Below are 22,805 nucleotides of genomic sequence, written 5' to 3'. Positions count from 1 at the left end.
GGAAAACTGCAATGGCAGGGGGAAAAAAGAATAGACTTGCTTCTATGTCTAAGATTCGGCGAAACCCTACATGAGTGACAAGTAGAATAGTATTGTGAATATTTGCTATAACATTTAGCTTTAGAAAATAGTACATGGTTACAACGAGTAGTCACAAAAAAGACATATACATTTAGCTCGTAAATTTTGAGATATCGAATACCTAATAAGTGCATGTAAACAACATCTAGTTCTCAGAGGCGATGGATTAAATACTACCAACGTGACTCGACTTATAACCTGACACGCAGACTAGTAGCAAGGTATGAAGATAACATTTATGATCAGTTTGTACCTGTGTCGTGTGTATAAATATATATTTGATTTGCAAAATATCGCACTCTATCATGAATAAAGCAAATGAAGCAAATAATCGCAATGACATAAAATATTTCATCTCTATTAACTTGGTGCCCTATGTGTGTGTCACGAAATTCAATTCAGTTAATGCCATACTGATGGAATGATATACCAAGCAGGTAATCATCCATCTGCAGCATTATGGTTCAAACGCTGACAACATGCACCCAGAGATACCCAGAGTCACAAAGCACTCAAACAAGCAGGTATTAATTATACACACACACAAACATACACACAAACACAAACACACACAAAAGCGCAACACAAATTCAAACACAAACACACAAACACTCACAAATGCATACACACATACACCTTTTTCTGAGGTTGTGTAAAATGTCACGTTATTCCCGGGTACATTTCATTTCCAACAATGATTTATCATTCTTGGTCATTATAGCGATTTTGTTAACCAAAGTAACATAAATATTTCATCATTATTGAAGCGTTAAATTGCTCTATCTTATGTCATTTTTACAATGTTCTATATTTCTTCACGTATATGATCACGCAATATGTCCATTATTTGCATTGCACAAACCACCACCAAAACTAGTAGAAACAATTTTTGATCAGCTTTGAGACCACCAACTTCATCCTGGTTTCCATAATTTTTATCTTAAAATTCCCGATTCGTTCTTGTGTTGAACCAGAGAAGATTGAATCATATAAAGAAAACCTCAAGGAAAAAAAAAAAGGTACGGTAGTTTCTTGTCAGCGTGTCACTCTTTGCATCCTAGCTTCCTGCTAATGAAATTTAACATGTATTCATTGATGCCATTTATAACTTGCAAAGTGTAGTAATTTACCGGGAGTCACTGTATTTCGATCTCCCGTGGGATTAATTCGCATCGAACCGAATTCATACGAGACACAAGCGCTTCAAAAAGTTGATGAAGCCCCAATATATCGTTTTCATCAAAACTAATGCACTCCAGTTACATACGCCACTGTGAAACGATCTCGTATTTTATTCAGTTACTGACACTTTTCCCGCCTCTGTTCTGTTGAAATGCCAAACCATAATCTCATACATTTTCGTGGACTGTTGCTCCACTGTGGTGTTCAGATACATAGGGAGTGGTGAATGAATAGGACGCGCCATGTATGGCAGTGATTCGTTGCTAGGCAACGGGAGACAGATAGAGGTTTTTGTGCATCCCACATCCTCGGACGAGTGGTTCTCCCTAGAGACGTTGCATAATTCATGTGGTACCACTCGTGGGATGAAGAAGTGTAATCCCCCTCACAGCGAACCGTATCACGATGGTATCTGGCACGAAAATAATGAACCATCCTCTTTCTTTCCGCACCCTTTTGAAAGTCGTCTCCGAAATCAGTAATACGCCTTCAGTGTAATCCAGTGAAATACACGCGTGTGTCATTATAGATGACCGAACTGGGGCATTCCAAACCTGGCGCGCGTGTGTGCAGGTGTGTGCTTGTGTATGTCTGTATTTATAAGTATCAGTGTGTGTTTGATTTGCAACATTATGTAATTATACAGTGTGTGTATCATGCATGAAGGAAATATACGTGAACACCAGATGAAATATCGATTTGTCTTCAAACGCCATTCAAAATGATTCATGTCCGATAAGAAGGGTAAACCTGTCCATGGACTGCAAGAACGCTGTAAAATATTTTTTGGGAATTTATGATGCTTGGTTACTACCGACACTGAAAGAGTTAACAAACAGTAGCCCCATAGCGATCTTGATTCCGTTGGAGATTTGGAATCATCAAGGACTAGGAACATCGCATGATTTGGTTTATCTCTTTCGAACATTACCCTGCCGCCCACCGACCCCCGACCCCCAATCGTCCCGGGGTGGTTGACAAACGTAGACTGTGAATATTCATCATCATCTACAGTAGATGGGAAAACACTGCGTAATACCCGCAGAGAATGTGTCTGCTTCTGTCTCATTTGCAAAACGGAACTATTTTCGGTCATGCGTGCTCCGCCAAACTTCTCGACTAGAATCACGTGGATGAGAACCTCGGAGGCAAAAATCCGATTTCTGGAGGGAATAGCAGACATCACTTCATTGGTGTCACAATCTCGAGCCCGGGGAGCTGTCGGCCTGCTCTCAGAAGTCCCGAGATAGGCGGGACTTGCTCGAGATGTGCCCAGTCAACCGAACGAGGAAGCTAATTGGATCTTTAGCATAACACGAAGCCAGCCGTTTGATTAGAATAATCACAGATCGAGTAAGCAAGGGATTATCCGCGCGAAGTCATATCACAGAAGGTGGCGTGGAGACAATTTTGGAGCGTCGTGAGAAAAAAGAAAAAAGGCTCCAACATTCTTAATTTGATGGTCCTTCACATTTTCCGCTGGGGTTCATCCGCAGATAGTGTTTGGCACCAGCTTAGTAAATGCCCAAAATTGCCATGAAACCGTTTCCTTGTCTGGAAATGAAACGTGACAGATTTCTCTCATGGTATTTTACTACGAAATCATTCACATTTTCATTCGAAACATAATATTATTTCTCCGTACATACAGTCTTTAGCTATTGCTCCGTAAGGGGGAGAATTCCATCTGTCCGAAATGTCACTCACCACAAGGGCGTTTGGTTAGTTCCTATAAGAATTATCTCTCGAGAGAGGATGACATTTTTCAGACTAAAGTTTATCGCAAACGTCATCTAAAGAGCTAAATCTGTCATTCATAATCATGGCCGACCTCCTCACCCCTCCCCTCCACTTGGTCATGTAATGAGAAAACCACAGAACACGACTCTATTACTGAAGGGACTTTTCAAATAATCTGTTGTTAGCCGGGAAGTGGACAGGGGATTATTGAAGATGAAATGAAAGCCAAGCGCTCGTTGTTTGTATTGATACCATTGTCAGTTAACATTTAGCAATGAAAAATAATAGATAGACTGTTTTGCTAATAGACAATGACAGAAAATCCCTATTTTCTAAGATGGGCATATCTATTCTGCTCACTTTCCTTTTTTTATGCCTCCAACTCTCTTTATCGGATGGGAGAATTATTCGAGTAATTGCACCTGTCTTTTAGGGCTTTGTAGTCTTGACGGAGTCGGGTTAATAGAGCTAATGGTTCATAACTTTTGTCTTGCTTTGTTTCATTCCAACAAAGCAGGAAAAATGGTCTCGAGCACATTATATAGATGCTTGTTAACAACTGTCCAGGTTGTCTCTACCGGCCGGCTGTGTGTACATGCGTGTGTGTTTGTGGGTGTGCGCGCGCGTCCTGGAAAAGGAAAAATTAACGACTTTTTTTTTTCTCCCGATTTGATCTCTTGTTTCGAGCAAAATGGGGACAATCCTCAAACTCTTGCAGGTAATTGACATGGAGACGCACTTCACTCGTGTAGTTCCAAATGCCGAAATGAAAATACGTGAATACGATAAATTCGTTCACGGGTTGATCATCGGGTTGGAGAGAGGCCGGAAGCCTTTGGGTGGGTGTGTTTCGGGGCCAAATTTACGCGTAGTGACGAAGTGAGCACGTATTCTGACGATAAACTGGTTACCGGAAAGGAGCGATAGCGCGGGGACATTGATAGCAGGCTGCACCCATATTTTGTTATCCGCCAAAACAAACAAGACTCCGTCCGTTCGCCGCGATGCATCACGAAAGTATCGAATAGCCGCCGCACAAAACTCCCGTGCTGCATTAAAACGCATTGTCTAGGCTAGGTGTTTGGGGGAAAAAAACGACAACAAACAAAAGCAAAAGCAAAACACGTACAACACAAAGCGGAAAAAACTGCGGCGTAATTCGAGGGATGTAAACGTGGGATGTAGGACATACTATGGTTTCTTTGAAGCGAAAGGATTCAAATCTTCAGTTACAAATTAGGTCGAAGAGAAAAAGAGAAAGAGAGAAAGAGATCTATGTTAAAAACAAGTCGGTATGGACGAAAGCTGAGTGAAAGTATTTTGCTTATCAGGTTGAGTTATTGTTGTTGTTTTAGTCAAAATGCAATACAATATTCCAGTCTCTTCACAAAACAAAGTTTTGCCTTTTTTTGTTTGTTTCTGTTTTCATGGAAACGGTGAAATACAAGCCGTGAAAGCAGCACATTCGAATTTACGGTATGGTTGCTGGTTCTGCAACCCCAATGGCTTCATGTGCGGCGAAGGTATCAAGAAAAGTTGCCCAACGTATCAACCTGGTTATATCAGTCCTCAAATTGCGACCCATTTCATTATTGGAGCTAACGCGGTGGATGCTTAATCGCTGTCACGTGACAGCCTGTCACGTGACACGCCCCTTTCTCTTCCTCCACCTAATGCTAGATAACATGCTATCAGCACATGCATAAAGAAGAAACATTGTGCCTATGGGCCGCAGCTTTTGCCCCCTTCATTTTCTCGATTAGACACATGGCTCATTTCATGAAAAAATTTAAAATTTAAATGCAGCGTTGGTAGAAAAAAATGATGAAGGTACATTTTTTACGTTTCAGCTTGTATATGTGATGTATCTGAGAGAGTAAAATCGCCTACGTGTGTGTGTGTGTGTGTGTGTGTGTGTGTGTGTGTGTGTGTGTGTTTATTAATGCGCAGTGGCAATATGGAGATTTTATTGTTTTGTCATGGAAATAGATGAATATACAAATTGCTTTTATTTTCGCAGCTCATTATGCGCGACATAAGCAGTTTCGCTAGTATTCTACGATTGTGGTATGAACCTCAATCGCGTCTTCATCGCCGGCATTTATGTCTGTCAAGGTTTATAAACTTGCCAGGCCCTTTTCAAATCTGACAGTTGAAGACATGTCATCGATCTTTCGAGCAACGTCGATGTCGGGAATATCACTGGAGATAACATTCTTAACAAATCATGCACGCATCATCGGGATTTTAACTCACAGGCGAGCTATCTTTATTGGCCGTAATGAATGACATCAAGCTGTCGAACAATTATATACGGGCACACACAACAACAGTTTGCGGTATTCCCATGTCTTCTATTTTCATCTTGTTCATTTCTCACACCAGCTTTCGCTATTGTTTGGACTGAAAGAACACCCTCGCGCAGTCACGAACACAAAATTAAGGGTACGTGCTCGGATACAATGGTGTCTGGGATCCATACGTGCTCCATACGTGTATGGAACACGGAGCGTCGGTTATAATTAACTCGCCAAGAAAAACGACGGAGTGTTAATTTTCACTAGTGACTAGAAAATGCTCGAAGACGTACGGGAAGCCAGAAATGAAATTAATTAAGAAACCCTCAAAACACAGCCTTCACAAATAAGACACACACCTCGCCGCTTTTGAAACATGATAAATGAGAAATGAGGCATTCACCCTCCTTCATATCTACAGAATTCCCTTTCACAAACATTATACACATATATTCCGGCTGTACAGTGTTGAACAAAAATACGGACTTAGGACACTGACGTTTTACTCTCACAAAGTATCACACACAGAAACATGTTTAAAAACAACCTAGACTGATGGGGAAAGGAGGTTTTGAATCTTACCGAAGAACGTAGAGGATTATTCCAACAGCACTGAGAATGATCACCGCCATGGATCCCATAATGAGTAGCGTCGTAGGACCTGATTTTCAAAAGGAAAGGACCAAAGAGGGAAGCATTGTGTTACCCAATCAAATGGAAATATGTAGCACCATTTTCTATCCTGACTTGTTTATTTATTTGATGAACATACACACACTTATATAATTCTAAATCTTCCTCTCCCTCCTTATTTCTGTTTGTGTGTGCATAATACATTATATACACATACATACAAACAAACATGTACGGTATTTAATATATCATATAAATTATGGTTAAGCACGGGCGCCAGGAATAGTGTCTTTTAATAATCATGTAATCATCAATAGACAATGTGCTAGAGCTCAGGGGTGCCAATTTTGAACGTGAACTTATCGCACCTTGGGTAGATTTCGAAATCTCGGGACGTGATAGAATAATACCGCCTTGCTATGTGATGAATTTTAGAATAAGGGAAGGTCAATGGGACGCGTGCTCGGCGAGGTTAGACCGCAGGCGATAATCCATAAATCAGCATTACGAATACAACTAAAACACACACACGTAGAAAGATTCTATACGGCTCAAATCGTTACCGATACTTGGGACTCCTATGCTACACACGGAGAGGAAATTACAAGCAGGAGGCAAGGAACGAAAGGTGAACCTTTACATTATGAACGAAAAACCTGAAGGCCTTCTCTATTAAACAATGCGAATTCAACATCTTAACCACCTGGCGTCAGTGTCATTAATGAGACCAAGTTCAGTGGTATTGCGCTTAATGAAAGGACATTCAAAGAGTAATACTTCCTTCCGAGAAGTGTGCATTATATATATATATATATATATACATATACATATATATATAAAGTAATTTCTTATAAAGCGCCATGTCCAGTTACAAACTACTCATAGCGCTTTCTGCTCTCTCTTAAGAAAATAGAAAAGGTACAAATAAATTACTAACATTACTAACATCAATGCAACTAACATCAATGAATATTTCCAAAAATAGATACAGTAATGACTAAACAGATAGATAAACAGATCAGCAAATGACTGAATGAAAAAATATGCAAGCATGAATTACAAATGGATGAAACATATAAATACATGATTAGATAGATATATAATCGTTAATAATGAATCATCGACACACAATTATGGATATTATTCAATATTATTCTGACCTGTGTGGTTTCACGTACAAGAAGCCATGCTAGGTCAATAACCTACAGATTTCAAAGTTACTTTCATCATAGTTTTCATGAGACTAATGCCCCATGGGGGGGGGGTCTTATTTTATCAATCCCTGAATTGAGCAGCCCACAAACTGAATGCGCGGTCCCAGATTATGAAAAGACAGTGGGAGTTTGACTATACTATAGTATAAACGGAACTTCAAAAGAATGAAGCGTTAAGTTGAGAAGAAAAGAAAACGAAAAAAAAGTGGAATTTTCTTGACACAGTGTGTACCATTTATTTCAATAGCGCGCTGTGAAGACGTCGCCGAATTTATTGAATTTCTCCATCTTCAAAGTGCTTAAGAAGTTTTGCGGGAAGCTTTGACCAAATATTTGCTTTTTTTCGATATCTTTTCTCCACCAATTGCCCGATGATAAGCTCTAACTGATGTTACTCTATTCGTTTGTTTGGTGTGTTTTTTCCCCTCCATTTTCTGTGGGTCGGTTACAAACCCTCAGCATATTGCCTTTTCGATATGGAAAAAAAAAAGAAGAAGAAGAAATACTAAGACCTTGATTCAAATGAGAGTGCAATGGCGGGGAATCTGCTGGCATTTGTTTTTATTTTTATTTTGCTTTTCTTTTCGCGATTGCAAAACGAAAGACATGATAATGTAATATTTTAGTTTTAAGGTAGTGTATTGTTGTTGTTGCTGTTGTTGTTTATTCATACCCATGATTAACACTCTTTCGTTGTTTGTGCTGGCCACAGAAGAACAGATTCCTGTTTCTGAATGTAATTAAAAGGGCTGCCAACTAAACCCCTGAAGATTACCCCCCCCCCAAAAAAAAAAAAAAATGCAACATCATTCCTATGAACGGTAAAACAACATGAAGATACGGATAGAAAGAAACAATTTCAGGGAAAAGAAAACCCAAATATTTTTTATTTGAAACTCATTTTCTTCTCCTTGATTTAAAAAAAATGAAATATCGTAAAAATATATTAGTTGACAGTCTAGTATCATTCAGTGCCAGCACTGTTCTCAAATATCATCTATATCTATGACCTATGAAAATATTTGTGTGGGATCTGACACTATCATCTAGACGATATACGACAACGGATTTACGGGAATAAAACCACAATAACAAATATAGAAAAAGGCAATTACCGTAAATCATGTATTGACCGCACTGATGTATTAACCGCACCTCTTTTTTTCGACCGTCGGGGAAAAAATAAAGACAGTCCGCCGGCAAGCGCGGATATTGCAATGACATACAACGAGTGGAGATACTGCCGACATGTTGGTTGAATTGAATGAAATGTTTGGGAAATAATTGATGTGTTGATTTTTGTGCAATAAAAAAGAAAAAAATACAAAGGAGAAATGAATGCCAACTGAAAAGAAGTCATTTCGAACATTGAACACTGTCTGCATACTTTATTGAGACATTCAATGGGTATTGGCTGTAATGATGTACAAACCACACCCTGAATTTTGACCTGTTTCAGCGCGGGAAAAAAAAATAAGGTGCGGTTTATATACCTTTATTTTCGGTAATTGGTTTCCTATGATAGCGAAGATTTTTCGGGGGGTAAATCGTGATCACTAGCTCAATGGAAATTGTACGTTTGGATGAATACAACTTGGAAACATTGGCATCTCGACAACTAATATAAACAAATAAACAAACAAATATTTACAGCTTTTCCATGGAAAAGTTGAAATAACACAGAGCTACTTTCTAATGCATTACGATGTTTGGATAACTATTTTCCCCAAGGACCTAGTATCGAGCATTCCAGTTCAACCGTTTCCATTTAATGCATTTCAGTATTTGGGATCCACTTGCATGCGGTAACTGTTGCTATAAAGTTAAAGAGAAATTTCGGACCACTTGAAAGTTAGTCTGATGAAAAAAACTAAAATTTCGTAAGCGAATCAGTGAAAATTTGATCGAAATCCGATAAAAAATTAAGTTAGTTGTGAAATTGTGTTTCGCTAATTTCCATAAAACAGGTCTTACAAAGTCCAAATGACTATGCACGTGACTTGATGATGTCATTACCTCAAAACTTGCCAAATATTTGTACATAAAATCTTAAATGATTTATAGTTGTTGTTTTTTTTAATTCGAATGCATCTATGCCCCACACTCGAATTTTAATATATTATTTGACTGATTATTATTTTTGAGGTTACTAAGCCAATAATAAACATATTATTATGATTTACACTTTTATAGCAAAAAAAAAAAATAAAAAATCGCCAGTTTTTCGTTACACAATCGATTGTGTGGGGAAGCCATCATCAGCTCACCCCTTTGCATATTCATATCAAGTCTTATGCAAAGGGGTGAGCTGATGATGGCTTCCCCACACAATCGAATTGTTGTAACGAAAAAACTGGCGATTCCTTTTATTTTTTTTTCATTGCTTATAAAAATTTCGCTCTTTCATACTAGGCCAACTTATCACTGGATTGGATTTTCCCTTTAAGCAATTATAAGGCAAGCTTTCAGGAAATGCAAGGGCATGTAAATCTTAATACATCTGGCAGGTATATGTATGTATAGTCAAACTGTGATATGTTTAGTTTAGGTTTAAATCTACAGTATGAGAGATGAACTTACTGTTGTTTGGAGGCGGGCAGAGCTCGTTAAGAAATCCGCACTTGGGAATGTCAGGTGGTACTTCCGATCCCGGCCAGTCAATGACCTTTCCCGCCACTGGTTTGTAGACTCGTTTTGCTCCATAGTACACGCCTATCACCTGTGAAGAACAAGCGGAATGTGGATGGAGAATACAAACCTGATCTATAAAGTTTGTCATTAAAAAATTCGTCATAGATTTCTCTTGCAAACCGCAAACTCCATGACCATGTCTGCAGTCAGAATAGTGTCTACGACTATGATATATTGTGAAATGATATGAATTCGCACTATTCTGACTGTAATTATTATTACACTACTACTACTACTACTACTACTACTACTACTACTACTACTACTACTACTACTACTACTACTACTACTACTACTACTAGTAGTAGTAGTAGTAGTAGTAGTAGTACAGTAGTAGTAATAATAGTAATAGTAATAATAATAATGATGATGATGATGATAATAATAATATACTCTTTTCATGATCATTATCATATTTTCCGTAGAGGCGAATTAGATGGGGTGGGTGGGAGGGAGAGAACAGGCGTGTTCGCTGGACCTAACCAGAGGCAGTTTTACGAGCCTCTGCAACTTCCTTCTATCATAAAGAACGTCTTACAGCCACTGCGATGGACGGAAAGGTTTCGTTTTTCCGCTTTATGATGAAAATTCCGGGGGAAAAAATACAGAAGACTCCACGTATTCAATAGCAAGAGAAAAGGAGTAAAGTAATAATGTTCTAACCATCGAACAACAGCAGAAACTCTTCATACAATATTTGGAAGTGGGTGGAAGAGATGACGAGGCGACTCGAACCTTTCTTAATTGTAATTTAAAATCGGTATAGGCCGCAGCTTGTTTATAGCTGACTCTTCTCCTTCCTCTCTCTCCCTCTCTCCCTTTGTCTATTGGTGTTATCTGCTGATATGATCTGCCGTACGATATACATTTTCCTTTTTTTTTTTTAAATTTGAGTATTTGTACATGAATGCATTATAACTCTATTCAAATATATACACACAAAAAATATACAATAACCATAGCTAGGGAGAGAACGAATACCACTCAGGCAGATATCACTAAGGGAAATACGTGAATGTGAAAAGGGAAAGTGGGAGACTCGGATTATAGACAGACTGGCTAACAGGATGATAGAGATACGAATGTAGAGAGTGGCACGCGGAGCTAGTTTTCATAATCTATTATGATGGCGTGTTGCATGGCTAGGCGCCTCGCCGCGTAATATTTCCCTGTCCTTCCTTCCTTCCTGTTATACTCCTCTTTCGAAACGAAGAAAAAAAGAGACAGAAAAAAGGGTAAATCTCCATAAATTGTGAGAGCATTTTAAACCTCTTTTTCTCCCGCGACGAAGATAGCGGGGACCCGTAGTATCTCGGTACTTCATTTTTTGTGTGTTCCCTTCATGTGCTCATTGATAAGGGGTTGCTGTTTTATTGTATATTGTCTCTGAAGTTAATGCCCAAAATACCAAGCTAGTTCGTATCAATTTCTGTTCGACTTTGGTATTACTAACGGTGAAATGTGTAACGTAAAAAAGGGGTCACTGCCTTACATTTCATTAACTTTATTATGAAACAATTGGACACGTCACATTCATTTAAAGCCTGCAAAGAAATCTCAAGATTTTGTGTGCCACGTAGGGTATAATACTGCGTTGCACTCTTTTATTTCAACTGTGATATATATGGAGTGACATATCACACAAAAATGATATCATATTGGCGTGTCACATCTAATATCGCATTTTCATTTGTTTGCTATTGTGTATGTCTGTACGCCTCGCATGAACAAATTTGAAATTATTTTTCCTTGTGGACTGTACTGTTATATTCAAATTCAATAGTAATGGGATTCGGCTAAATCAATTTTGTCAGTATCTAAACAATGCTGTCTAGTCATTGTGAGTTCTGATCTTTATCTTACGTATCAACAGGTACTGTGTATGTCCTGGACTCAACATTACGCAGGTTGTATTGTCGTTTATTCGTTATTTTGGTGCAGCCCCTCCCCCTTTTCGCCTGTGCCATTACTGCAATGCAATGCTCTCAGAACAGCCTCGCACTACACGAGATTCATGAATTCGCGACAGAGCCGTATGTACACGCATCGAGTTTGAAGTAATCAGCTACGTGCGTGGATGCCAAACCCGATCAAAGTCGCCTTATCGAAGTGATTTACAACGGTTTACCATCAAGTGACGAGCGTTCAAGAGCTAGATAGATAGATAGATAGATAGATAGATAGATAGATAAATAAATAAATAAATAAATAAACAAATAAGTAAATAAATAAATAAATAAATAAATAGAAAGGGACAGGGGGAAGAAAAGGGTATAAAATCAGCTGTAGTAGGAATTCATAATATGGCGATACAATTCGTTCTTCAGGGAAGGATTGACATTATCAAAAGAAGGATTGACGTTCATCAATAACATTTCGGAAAGCGCCATGGTCTTTTGCTAAGCGGAAGAAAACGTGCATTTGCATACGTGTGTCTGTGCGTGTTCATCTTTATGGGTATACTAGGTATGTGTATGAACGTGTCTCTGTAAGTGTGTGTATGTGTGCGTGTGTGTGTGGATGTGCGGATGTGCGAGGGAAGAGGCACGAGTTGACTCATAATTTCGGTCAGTTAACGGTTAAGGTAACCCGAAGTGTCCTTTCCGCCCACCGATCATTGCCATTAGTCCAAGATGGCGGCTCCCAGTCGCCACAATCCGGGTCTGAGAGTCATTGATTCCAATCAATCGCCCCAGATGCGTTCGTTCCCTTTCGTGTGTCTCATGTATGGTTGGGACAGGTCATTTCAGTTCCAACGACCCCGTGCACGGTGCGGTGTGCTGCTCGGAGGCCTACGATGGGTACCCCCAGGAACCTCGGGAGTCATTGGGAAGGGTGGAGGTGCAGGGAGAGGAAGAGATAATGGCTACCCTTTTCACCACTTTTTCTACACGACGAGTTCAGTGAACAATTCATGATCCATCATGCATGAAAATATGAATGCAAATGGTGCACAGACGACTGCTGTCTGATAAACGATGTCAATCCATAATAGACATTGAAGTGTCAAAAAACCCCAAATAATAAAGCTTTGTATTTGATATTCAATCACACAAAAATCCATTGGCTGATTGAGTTATGACTTAGATCAGTGCAGACCTCAATGAAATATTCATTATCACTGCAAGTTTTACACGATCTATTAGCCGATACGCCATCCTTTCAGTGGAATTAGCTTTTGAAACGAAGACGAGCAATGCGCTTTTACTCTCTAGAAGTATAGATGTCACACGTTTCCCCCTTTTCTTCCTTTATAGCTTATCTCAAATTTGGCGAACCACTACTTTAATTCCGTCATATCTTTTCACCATGTTGTACTGTTCAGTCGTTGCCGGTTCAGCCATGCTCATATCCAACAGCCCACCTCCTCCCCATCCACTCCCCCAAAAGAGAAACTGGCGCAAGTTGAAACGTCAATAATGTCATTAAAAACAAACAAACAAACCAATCAACAAACAAACAAACAAACAAACCTAAGAACATGATTGATATATGATGAGAAGTGGAGGGGAGTGTAGAAACCAACTTCGACGACAAAAAGACTATACACACCTGATTTCCCTACAGATATCTCGTGATCTTTCTATAATATACCACCCTGTGCTTGATACATTTCAACCGTGATACATCTGGCTGGAGCATCAGAAACAAATACGCGCGGTCGTTCACATCAGAGGTTGATTTAGGAGCAATCAAAGTTTCATAGGTCTCATACATAATAAACAAAAATCCAAGCGTCGTAAGTAAATACTGATTAGGCCTACTCATGTTGATTGAAAATGCAGAACATCGCGTGGACAATATACCACTACATCAAAACCAACACGCATGCACTATCAGTCGGTATCAAAAACACGCCGTGAATCACTGCGTTTAAACGGGTGAGCGTGTCCACAATGAAGAATGTTGGACACAGCAAAGCGACTTTCCGGTGTAGTTACGTTGAAATCACTCCTAAAAAATACTGCACCAAAATTCTATTCTATTCTGCAAACTTTAAACTGTATACAGTTCAGACACCAGCAAACTTTACACAGAAAAATGATATTCCATTTCCAATCATCTCTTCTACACTACACAATATATGCTCGGGAGGGTATAATGTGCATTAACGGTAGCTTTTCAGTTTTTGCTGAGCCACATACTCTAGAATATAATCATGTCTAATTATGGAAACATTTGAAAACATATCCCGACTGTTATGATATGATGTTATTATCTTGAATCTGAATGAGGTCCCATGCCGCCAAACAACATATAATACAAAGAGACCAAAGATAAGACAATGCAATAAATAAAAACGTTAGAACAGAATGAGGTTGCAAATTACTGTGTCTCCCCCCCCCCGTCACACACACACACACACACACACACACACACACACACACACAATCACCCAGTGCACGGGTTCCTCTAGGCGGGGAGGCTTGGCCGATTTCACCTGAAACAGTTCACTGATAATAGGCAGAGTCTCCAGGGATGAGAAATGGGAATCAATCCCGTTCACTTTTTAATGACACTAAAGATTTGAGAGATGAAACGGCTATCCCCCCACTCGCGAAAGAAGTAAGTCAAAGTCTTTCTCAGAACAAAGCATTTATAGCTTTGTATATTTGTCAATATTGCTTTGTCTTTGAAGCGAATTGTCCTACAAACCTCTTTTGCACAGAGAGAGAGAAATGGTCAGGTTAGCGTGTTTTTCATCCGTGATGATTTATATTGTGAGCAACACACTCTTCCACAAACCCTGCTGTAATCCCTTCCATTCTTACAGATGTAAAATGAATGAACGAATCATTCAGTCACTCTGCTATGGATGAAGGAATGAATGAATGAAAGAATATTGATAAATAGATTAATAAATGAATATCTATTTTTTCAACGTTGGAACATCTTCTTTTTTTTTTCATTCTCACTATCTCCCGCAGAATTCGTGACTCTATCAATAACTGTCGTAAAAAGTTCTACTACTCCAGAAAATTCTAAACATGCACAAAATAATAATGAATAAAACAAGTAGTTAACCAACTATGATGAAACGCGCTTTTTTACACTTGGATAATATTGTTGATGCCTGCAAATGTCATGTCAGCCTATAGGACATACAGAGAGAAAGAAAGATTAGAGATAGAGATAGAGAGAGAGAGAGAGATAGAGAGAGAGAGAGAGATAAGAGAGGGAGAGAGAGAGATGGAGATAGAGAAAGTGGAGATAGAAATAGAGATAGAGAGAGATAGAGAAAGAGAGATAGAGAGAGATGATAGAGATAGAGAGATAAAAGATAGAGAGAGAAAGAGAGAGATAAAGATAGAGAAAGAGGAGATAGAAGTATATATAGAGATAGAGTGTGTGGGTGTGTGTGTGTGAGAGAGAACACATACTGTACCACATTATGTGCCAGCACAACCATGTCTCGAGGTATATACCATCATCTTGACATACGAGAGGCATCGCTGTGACCTTCCCATTCCCGCCTTCGAGTGGCGGGAAACGCGGTCGAGTGCCAACACGTGGTACGCACCCGCACAGACAAGAAAAAAAAAAATGAAATAAATAAGATAAAAGACAAAACAAAACAAATCAAAAACTGACTTCCTATCGCAACATGGAGGGATGAATGATAATATGCCAAAGCAACGGGGCCAATGGATGTTACTGAACACTGCAGAGCTAAATCCACCGGCGCATCTCTCCAAGATTTAAAACCAAAAAGTCGCCTAAGATGAACTTGACTCTGAATTATGGATAGGGGGGAAAATGAGATGCTACAAAAAGAGGAGGATGTGGAAAGGGGCAAAACGAGAAAGGTACGCCTGGCTTGTTGACGGGATAGAATAACCGCTGATGATAAAAAATGTCGGAGTTTAAGATCTTGCGGGGAGATCTTACAGAGAAGGTACTGAGAAGATGGTAACAAAAGTCACAAAACAGGGATACGTGGTATCAAAATATGTGGCAGCGATCTCAGGACCTTGTTTTCTTCCTCTTGTCTTTCCCGAAAGCGTTTTTGTTTTTGTTTTGTTTTTTGTTTTTTCGACAAGGGGATGTCTACTCGCAAATCCCTGGTTCCACCACTAGGGGTATACTGAGACATGTATCACTTTATCTTGCCCTGATTGTATTCCACCGCGGTGCACGACGGGAAGGCATCGCACAAACTACCATAAAAGACAGTCATATTCCTTTATAGAGTGTGGCTAATCATTATGCAATGATACATGAATCAATTAATTGTCTACCTCTCTCTGACGCAGATCCAGTTTGGCACTTATCGTAACACTTCAAATATTTTCCGAGTTCAAAAGGAATAAGACGTTGGTGATTCCATCTCTCGAACCTCCTCGCTTAAACGATGGCAAACAATGGCAATCACTAAAACGCGGGAACATGCAAGGTAGAGTGCAAGGACGGCAAGAATAAGGACTAGCAACAGCACAATCAGCAGCAGCAGCAACAACATCAAATCGACGACAACTGCATGAAATGATTGATGCTCTTCAAAGTAAGGCCATCATGTATTGAGTGCCGCTGGTCACAAACAAGCTAACTTAAAAAAAAATAAAATCTGCTTCAACGGAGATGTGACTTATGCTGGTCACATCCACAGCGTGACTTCAGTGGAGAAAATTTCTCGTGGCTTAAAGGCCGAATTTCCAAATATCATTACAATTCTTCTCTACTGTTTACATAGATGTCAACTTTAAGTTTGCACTGGACGATGTCACAAAGCTACGTCAAAACATTACAACATCGCGCGCTATAACTTGCGTCATTATATCTGACATGCAAATCAGCAGATTGTTTTTTTCATTTTCTCTACTGTATTTCTTCTGACAATCACCAAATTCAGCGGGATAGATAAAAGCCATTACCATAAAGGATATGAACGATATCTCCAGCTGTAAAAATACGATAACCTATATTAGTTTGTTTTTCAGCTATGATAAATATTATTACACATCGGAGCCGTTTGGCTTTTCGAATTTTCTACACGATGTGGTAGAAAGCTTCACGTTTGACAGTCTACCACTTATCATTAACCTAACTCTAGAAACTTTAGTGGTCTTGTGGTAATCTATTTCTCTTGTACCTTTAGTCCTATCCCATTGTTTAGTACTCATTGATTATGTTAAGGAATAATGTATCTTGTGCGTGTATGTATTTCGTACTGTAAGTGTAACTATGATATCATAATTACAAAGAGGTCGAACGACTGCCGACAGCAATTTCTCTTAAAACTGAATGAGGCTATACTCTGTTTTTTTAATCCAAGACATGGCTTAACAATATATTTTGTATACATTTATGCATTCGTAAATTTATAAGTAAGTAAAGAGATGAATACATAAATGAATACCTAAATCTTCAAAAACTTCAGATGTTCTGTAATTCAACCATCTTTATAATTATTCTTGCTGGAATTAGTTGATAATTCGATTTGATGGATGACAGATACACACACACGACACACACACACACACACACACACACACAGACAAGGACAGGAATAGATTTATGGATAGAGAAAGAGAGAGCACAAAGATGTTTTACGACAGTCGACGGAGAAATTCGCGAAATTTTCGCACAACTGAGTCTCTGAGCAACGCGACAGAATTTCGACGTAAATGATAATTATGCGCAGCAGTGATCATAAATAAATCTAACCGACATTAAAACATTTCTGATTAACTGATATCCCAGAATTCTGCTAGACCACACATATGCATTTGAATTTCAACTAATATGATTCATCAACAGATAGAAAAGATACAAAATTATTGATGCAGTAGGTTACTGAATCGACAGAGAGATAGATATGCGCAAAGATAATACGGGGGCGCCGAGAGCCGGGGGATTCGTGTACTACGATTAACATACTGATTGAGAGATCCTGATAAAAGTGAAATGCCCGCCGGGTAGGGTTATCTTTACGACCCCCCTGGCTGCAATGTGACTAAAGCTACATTTGTGACTCTTTTTTTTCCCCGCTCATCCAGAATTCATAAAAGCATGACATGCACGACGTGATGAGAGGAAGTTTGGTAACAAATGGATAAGGAAGCTCACAGTGCCTCGTTCACAAACTGTGACACGGCAGATCAATCTTCGCTCTACCCACGCGCACACCGGCGCGCGCGACCACCCGTTACGAGTGATATCTCGTCGATACATTTCGCTCACGCCATCTTTCATATAGCAGGGGTACCCCTCGTATACAATGTAAATCAAAGCTTGCGTCATAAAGGTATTATGAAATTGCGTATGACAATTCACGTCACGCAGTTTCCTGTTAGCCGGCAGTACTCCTAATCTTTACGATATTCTTTGCCTAACGTTCACTGTGTGAACTACAACTTTACTGATGATATTAGTGTTTTTTATCTTTATTCTTCTTTAATGTCGGGTTCTTTTTTTTTTTTTCATCATAGTATAGGGGCAGGGGAAGGGGAGGAAAAACAGCTGTACAGAAGCTCAAAAAAGTAACAACTCACAGAGTAACATCGATCAACATTCGACTCATGTCCTAGAACCACCTTTCAGTGATGGAAAGAAATGTATCCTGTTCAGCCTAGGGCGACGGGGAAAATAGATGTATATGCGATACTTTGATGCATTTTGCCCTCCTGCCTGCTATCTATCAAGTGTGCAGATCATTTTTTTTTTTTTTTTTTGGTAGAACTGTTCCAACGAAAAAAGTTGATCACGGAGTAACATATGGGGTTCACGTTGTCACTACTGGCGGTGGATATATCTAGTCCGTATGAAACCAAATTTGTAAGAGACACTTTCTGAAATCGATGATCTTTCTGTCTTCCTTTCTGTTCACATTTTACATAAAGTGTTGATTTACAAAGTGCCAGGCTAGCGGTTTGAAAAAAAGAAAAACAACAACAACACATAAAAATCAACATGAAGAACATTAGAATGTCAGATATAAGGATAAAGAAACGAGTACCAGATCGGTGCTGGAGAGGGACGGACGGGGGAGGGAAGGGGTGGGGGTCCATGGAACGGGTAAGGAATCGCATCGACCTCTAGCATTTTGAGGGTGGCGCCTTCAGTTGGATCTTAGGCAAGAGAACTGACGACACAAGATTATTCAAGGTCAGTTAATGGGATTGTAAGTGCAATAATCATCGGGAAGATGTGATACATTTAAACTATATAAGTGTCTGTGTATTAAAAAAAATGTGTATTATGAAGCGTTTGAATGCAAAAACCAACACATCTATTTTATCAGCTGAAGATATTTGAGATTTTGAAAAACACAGGAAATAACTACTATGTGCACGGATTATTGCAATTGATCACCAGGTTTGTATAAGTCGGGACTCGGTGGTTAGGCTTGTAATGAACACCTTCATCATACAAAGTCCTACGAAGCCCCCCGATTGTAACGGCCTGGAGAACTGACCATATCGACGGACAGAAGTATTTTTTGGATAAGTAGGCGTATATAAGTATAAGCAGAATAGAGGCGTCTTGCTCTTAACAAGCAGCATACAAGTCCTGCAATGGTGTAATCATACTTTAAAGGGTGTGTACAGTTCTGGTTGAGGTGAGGATGTAGCTTTTAACGTTTTGTGAGATATTCAGAAACCACTCTATGAGATGTCAAAGAGCATGCAATATTCTAAGGGGTATCAAAAGTTTATTTGATGAAAATCGGTTTTGAAATGGCTGAGATATCCAAAAACAAAGCGAAACAAAGAGATCCTAATAAAAGGCGTGGCCTGTCGCCTTTTATTATTATCACTTTTTTGGATATCTCAGCCATTTGAAAACCAATTTTCATGAAACAAATGTTGAATCCTTCTTAAAATTACATGCTCTTTCATAAGAGGTTTCTCATTATCTCACTTAGGAATGTTCAAAACATGAATCCCCACCTCAACCAGTACTGTACAGTCCCTTTAAGATTCAGGGGAGGCCTGATTTTTAAAATATATTTCTGTGCACAGGAAGTACACCCTTTGACTTTAAGTAACCCCAAAGACAAAAGCTAATATACTCTTCGGGCATAAAGCAGCATAAAGCCGACCAGCCGTTCACCGAGGGAAGCTACACGGTATATTCGCACAAAGTACACTTTCTGACCTTGAGTGTCCTTAAAGACGGCAGTGCCATACGCAGTACGCCAAAACCTCCCAGGCCGTCGAAGAAACATGCTATACAACGTAGAGAGAGTATAGCACACATTGCACTCTACACAAGGCAAAGGGATTCCCGCTTTAAAGAGGAAATCCAGTCCAACAATAAGCTAGGCTGATAAGAGAGAGTAAAATATTACGAGTTCAACGGTATAAATTTGATCGAAATCGGATGAAAAACAAGGAAGTTATGACATTTTGAAGTTTCGCTATTTTTGGGGGAAACAGCTCTTGAACAGTCAATATGAATATGCAAATGGCAAAGTGAGCATGTCATTCCCTCACAACTTACCATATGGTTTGTACATAAAATTCTGAAATTTGCAGTTTTTCATTCAAACGCAATTATGTCCGAGGCTCAAATTCTCATATATCTAACCGATCACTATTCTGAAGTTATTCAACCAGAAATAACGTCATGTTTCAGACTTCAATGATAGAAACATTGAATTTTCGTCATTTTTTGTACATGATCAATGAAAAATTGTGAGGGTATGACATGATTAGCTCACTCATTTGCATATTCATACTCACTGTACAAGAACTGTTTTGGAGAAATTATCAAAACTTCAAAATTTCATAACTTCCTTATTTTTCATCCGATTTTAATCAATTTTTTTTACCGTTGAACTTGTAAAATTTTACTCTTTTTTTATCAGACTAACTTATATTTGGACTGGATTTCCTCTTTAAACAATAGTGCACTAAACAAGGCACTTTGTACAACGCTGTTGATGTGTGGGTATATTCGCAGTATTCTTTACACCGGGCATCGCCGGCGTCACGTTTTCAAAAGTGGGGGGGGGGGCACTTCCGGGTTTCATGAGCTTAAAGAAAAAAGGCCTTCAGCGCAATTTCTCATTCCACTTCCAGGTTTCTTCAGCTGACAAGCAAAAAAAAAAAAAAAAAAAAAAAAGAAGTCTTCAGCGCATTACTGGGCTGAAAGCTTAGTTTCATTCTATTTTCTTCTTTTTTCTACTGCCACTTCCTGGGTTTAAAAAAAAAAGTGTGGGGGGGGGGTGGGCAAAGTGATGACACCCTATGTATTCCTATGTACGGTTGCAAAAAAAGTGTGCGGGGGGGGGAGACCCCCCCCCCCCCCGTTCCGCCGGCCATGCCGGGGTACATATTTCAAGTGTCTTACATAAAAACCAGACAGACAGAGAGGGGAAAGAGAGAGAGAGAGAGAGAGAGAGAGAGAGAGAGCAGAGACATTAACATAACACAGCACAACACTGAAAAAAAAATGTTGTAAAAAATACAAAATACAATATAGATAGTATTTTGTGGGATTATTTCCTGTTTTTTGACTCTCGAAGTACAAATACCTCTCGGTCGAATCGGTCATAGGCAAATCCATCATTGTTCGCCTGGCTAGATGATAGAGTACAGTGACGTGACACTTTGATCGAAATCGTGTAATAGCAGGCGATGGGATCGGCGATGACGGAAGGTAGTTTGTATGTATAACAGATCTCAATAGACTATGTGACTTTCTCGCACTGACAACATGCTATAAATGATCACTTTAGATATTCCCCTGGGTAAACAATCTGATGAAGTGATTACCCCTAAAAAGAAATCATATATATAGGCCTATATATATATATATATATATATATATATATATATATATATATATATATATATATATATATATATATATGTATATATATATATATATATATATATATATATATATATATATATAATTACATTCTTTATTATGTGCAATTAAAACGTTGCATTTGATACGCTTAAACTTTTTTTTTCCCTTTTTTTCTTTTAGACAGGGATTCAAAATAACGACTGTGCTGTGGTGGTGATCGTAAAGGAAGGGGGGGGGGGTGGGAGGGTGGGCTATTAGATGACAAAAATGGTAGCTAGGTTGAATGATGGTCCGTCACGGGTACACGGCGTTAAATGCCATATAGGCTCAGCCGGGTGCCCTCTCTGTAACGAAAGGGTGATCGTTTAGCCCGATCGATCATCGCGTTAGTCACTTAAAAAATAAAAAAAGTGTTGAAAAAAAGTGCAAATGGGAATCGCCCATCCTTGAAACGCAGCGGTGGTATCACAGTGATCGTTTAGGGCGATCGATCATTACGTTGACTACTAATGAACGCCGACTAGGGTGAAAAAACAAAAGCAAACAAAAACAGATAAAACACGTGATCTCTCTCGCCGTGAGCATGTATCACGAGTTCAACACACTTTCGCCGCGCCATCGTAGACACACAGCGAGTTCTAGCACGACTGCTCGCCCTTTCTCACCCGGATACGACATTAATTGCAACGTAGCAGTCCCTGGAGTAATTACATTGTAGCCGCCCCTCAACAACAAAAATAACCCTACAATAAACAAAACAAAAACGGCGACAAATACAAAGGAAAAATAAATATGTTAAAACATAAAAACCACTTCCTCCCCCCCCCAAAAAAAAAACCAAAACAAAACAAAACAAAGAAAAAAAGAGTAAATAATGGGAAGGGCATTACTTACACCTTCCCAAGAGCGGAAGTCTAGTGTTAAATAGAAGCATTGCGGAAGAGTGGATAGGGAACTAGAAAGCAGATTCAGGATTCGAATCCCCGCCTACTACTTTCACCTTTTGGATGGGATGAATTATCCGTACTTGTGAGTCCCTTCACGGGAGTACCTGGCAATGCTTGAGCAATGCAATGATAAATGATGCCCCTCTGATGTGAAAGTAACAGGGATTTCTTCGGAAAGAATCTCCAGGGTTTAAAGTACTTTTCCTTCTTAATTCCCCCCTTCTAATTCTCCCTCTTTCTTATCGTCTTCCTCTTATTGT

At 39.2% G+C, this 22,805-nt stretch overlaps 1 protein-coding gene across 1 annotated transcript in view; it reads right to left on the bottom strand.

Annotated features, from left to right (window-relative positions):
* LOC140237997 (atrial natriuretic peptide receptor 1-like) overlaps nucleotides 1–22,805 on the bottom strand; it is a 158,743-nt gene that overhangs the window by 104,824 nt on the left and 31,114 nt on the right. Inside the window, exons 2-3 of the mRNA XM_072317923.1 lie at nucleotides 9,728–9,866; nucleotides 5,883–5,961 (exon numbers count right to left, since the gene is read on the bottom strand). Coding sequence (XP_072174024.1) covers nucleotides 5,883–5,961; nucleotides 9,728–9,866 — 218 coding nt within the window. The remainder of the gene's footprint in view (nucleotides 1–5,882; nucleotides 5,962–9,727; nucleotides 9,867–22,805) is intronic.

This window comes from Diadema setosum, chromosome 14 (assembly GCF_964275005.1).
Source record: "Diadema setosum chromosome 14, eeDiaSeto1, whole genome shotgun sequence".
Taxonomy (NCBI): Eukaryota; Metazoa; Echinodermata; class Echinoidea; order Diadematoida; family Diadematidae; genus Diadema; species Diadema setosum.
The sequence above is the reverse complement of the archived record's forward strand: the minus strand, read 5'-3'. Positions and strand labels throughout refer to the sequence as shown.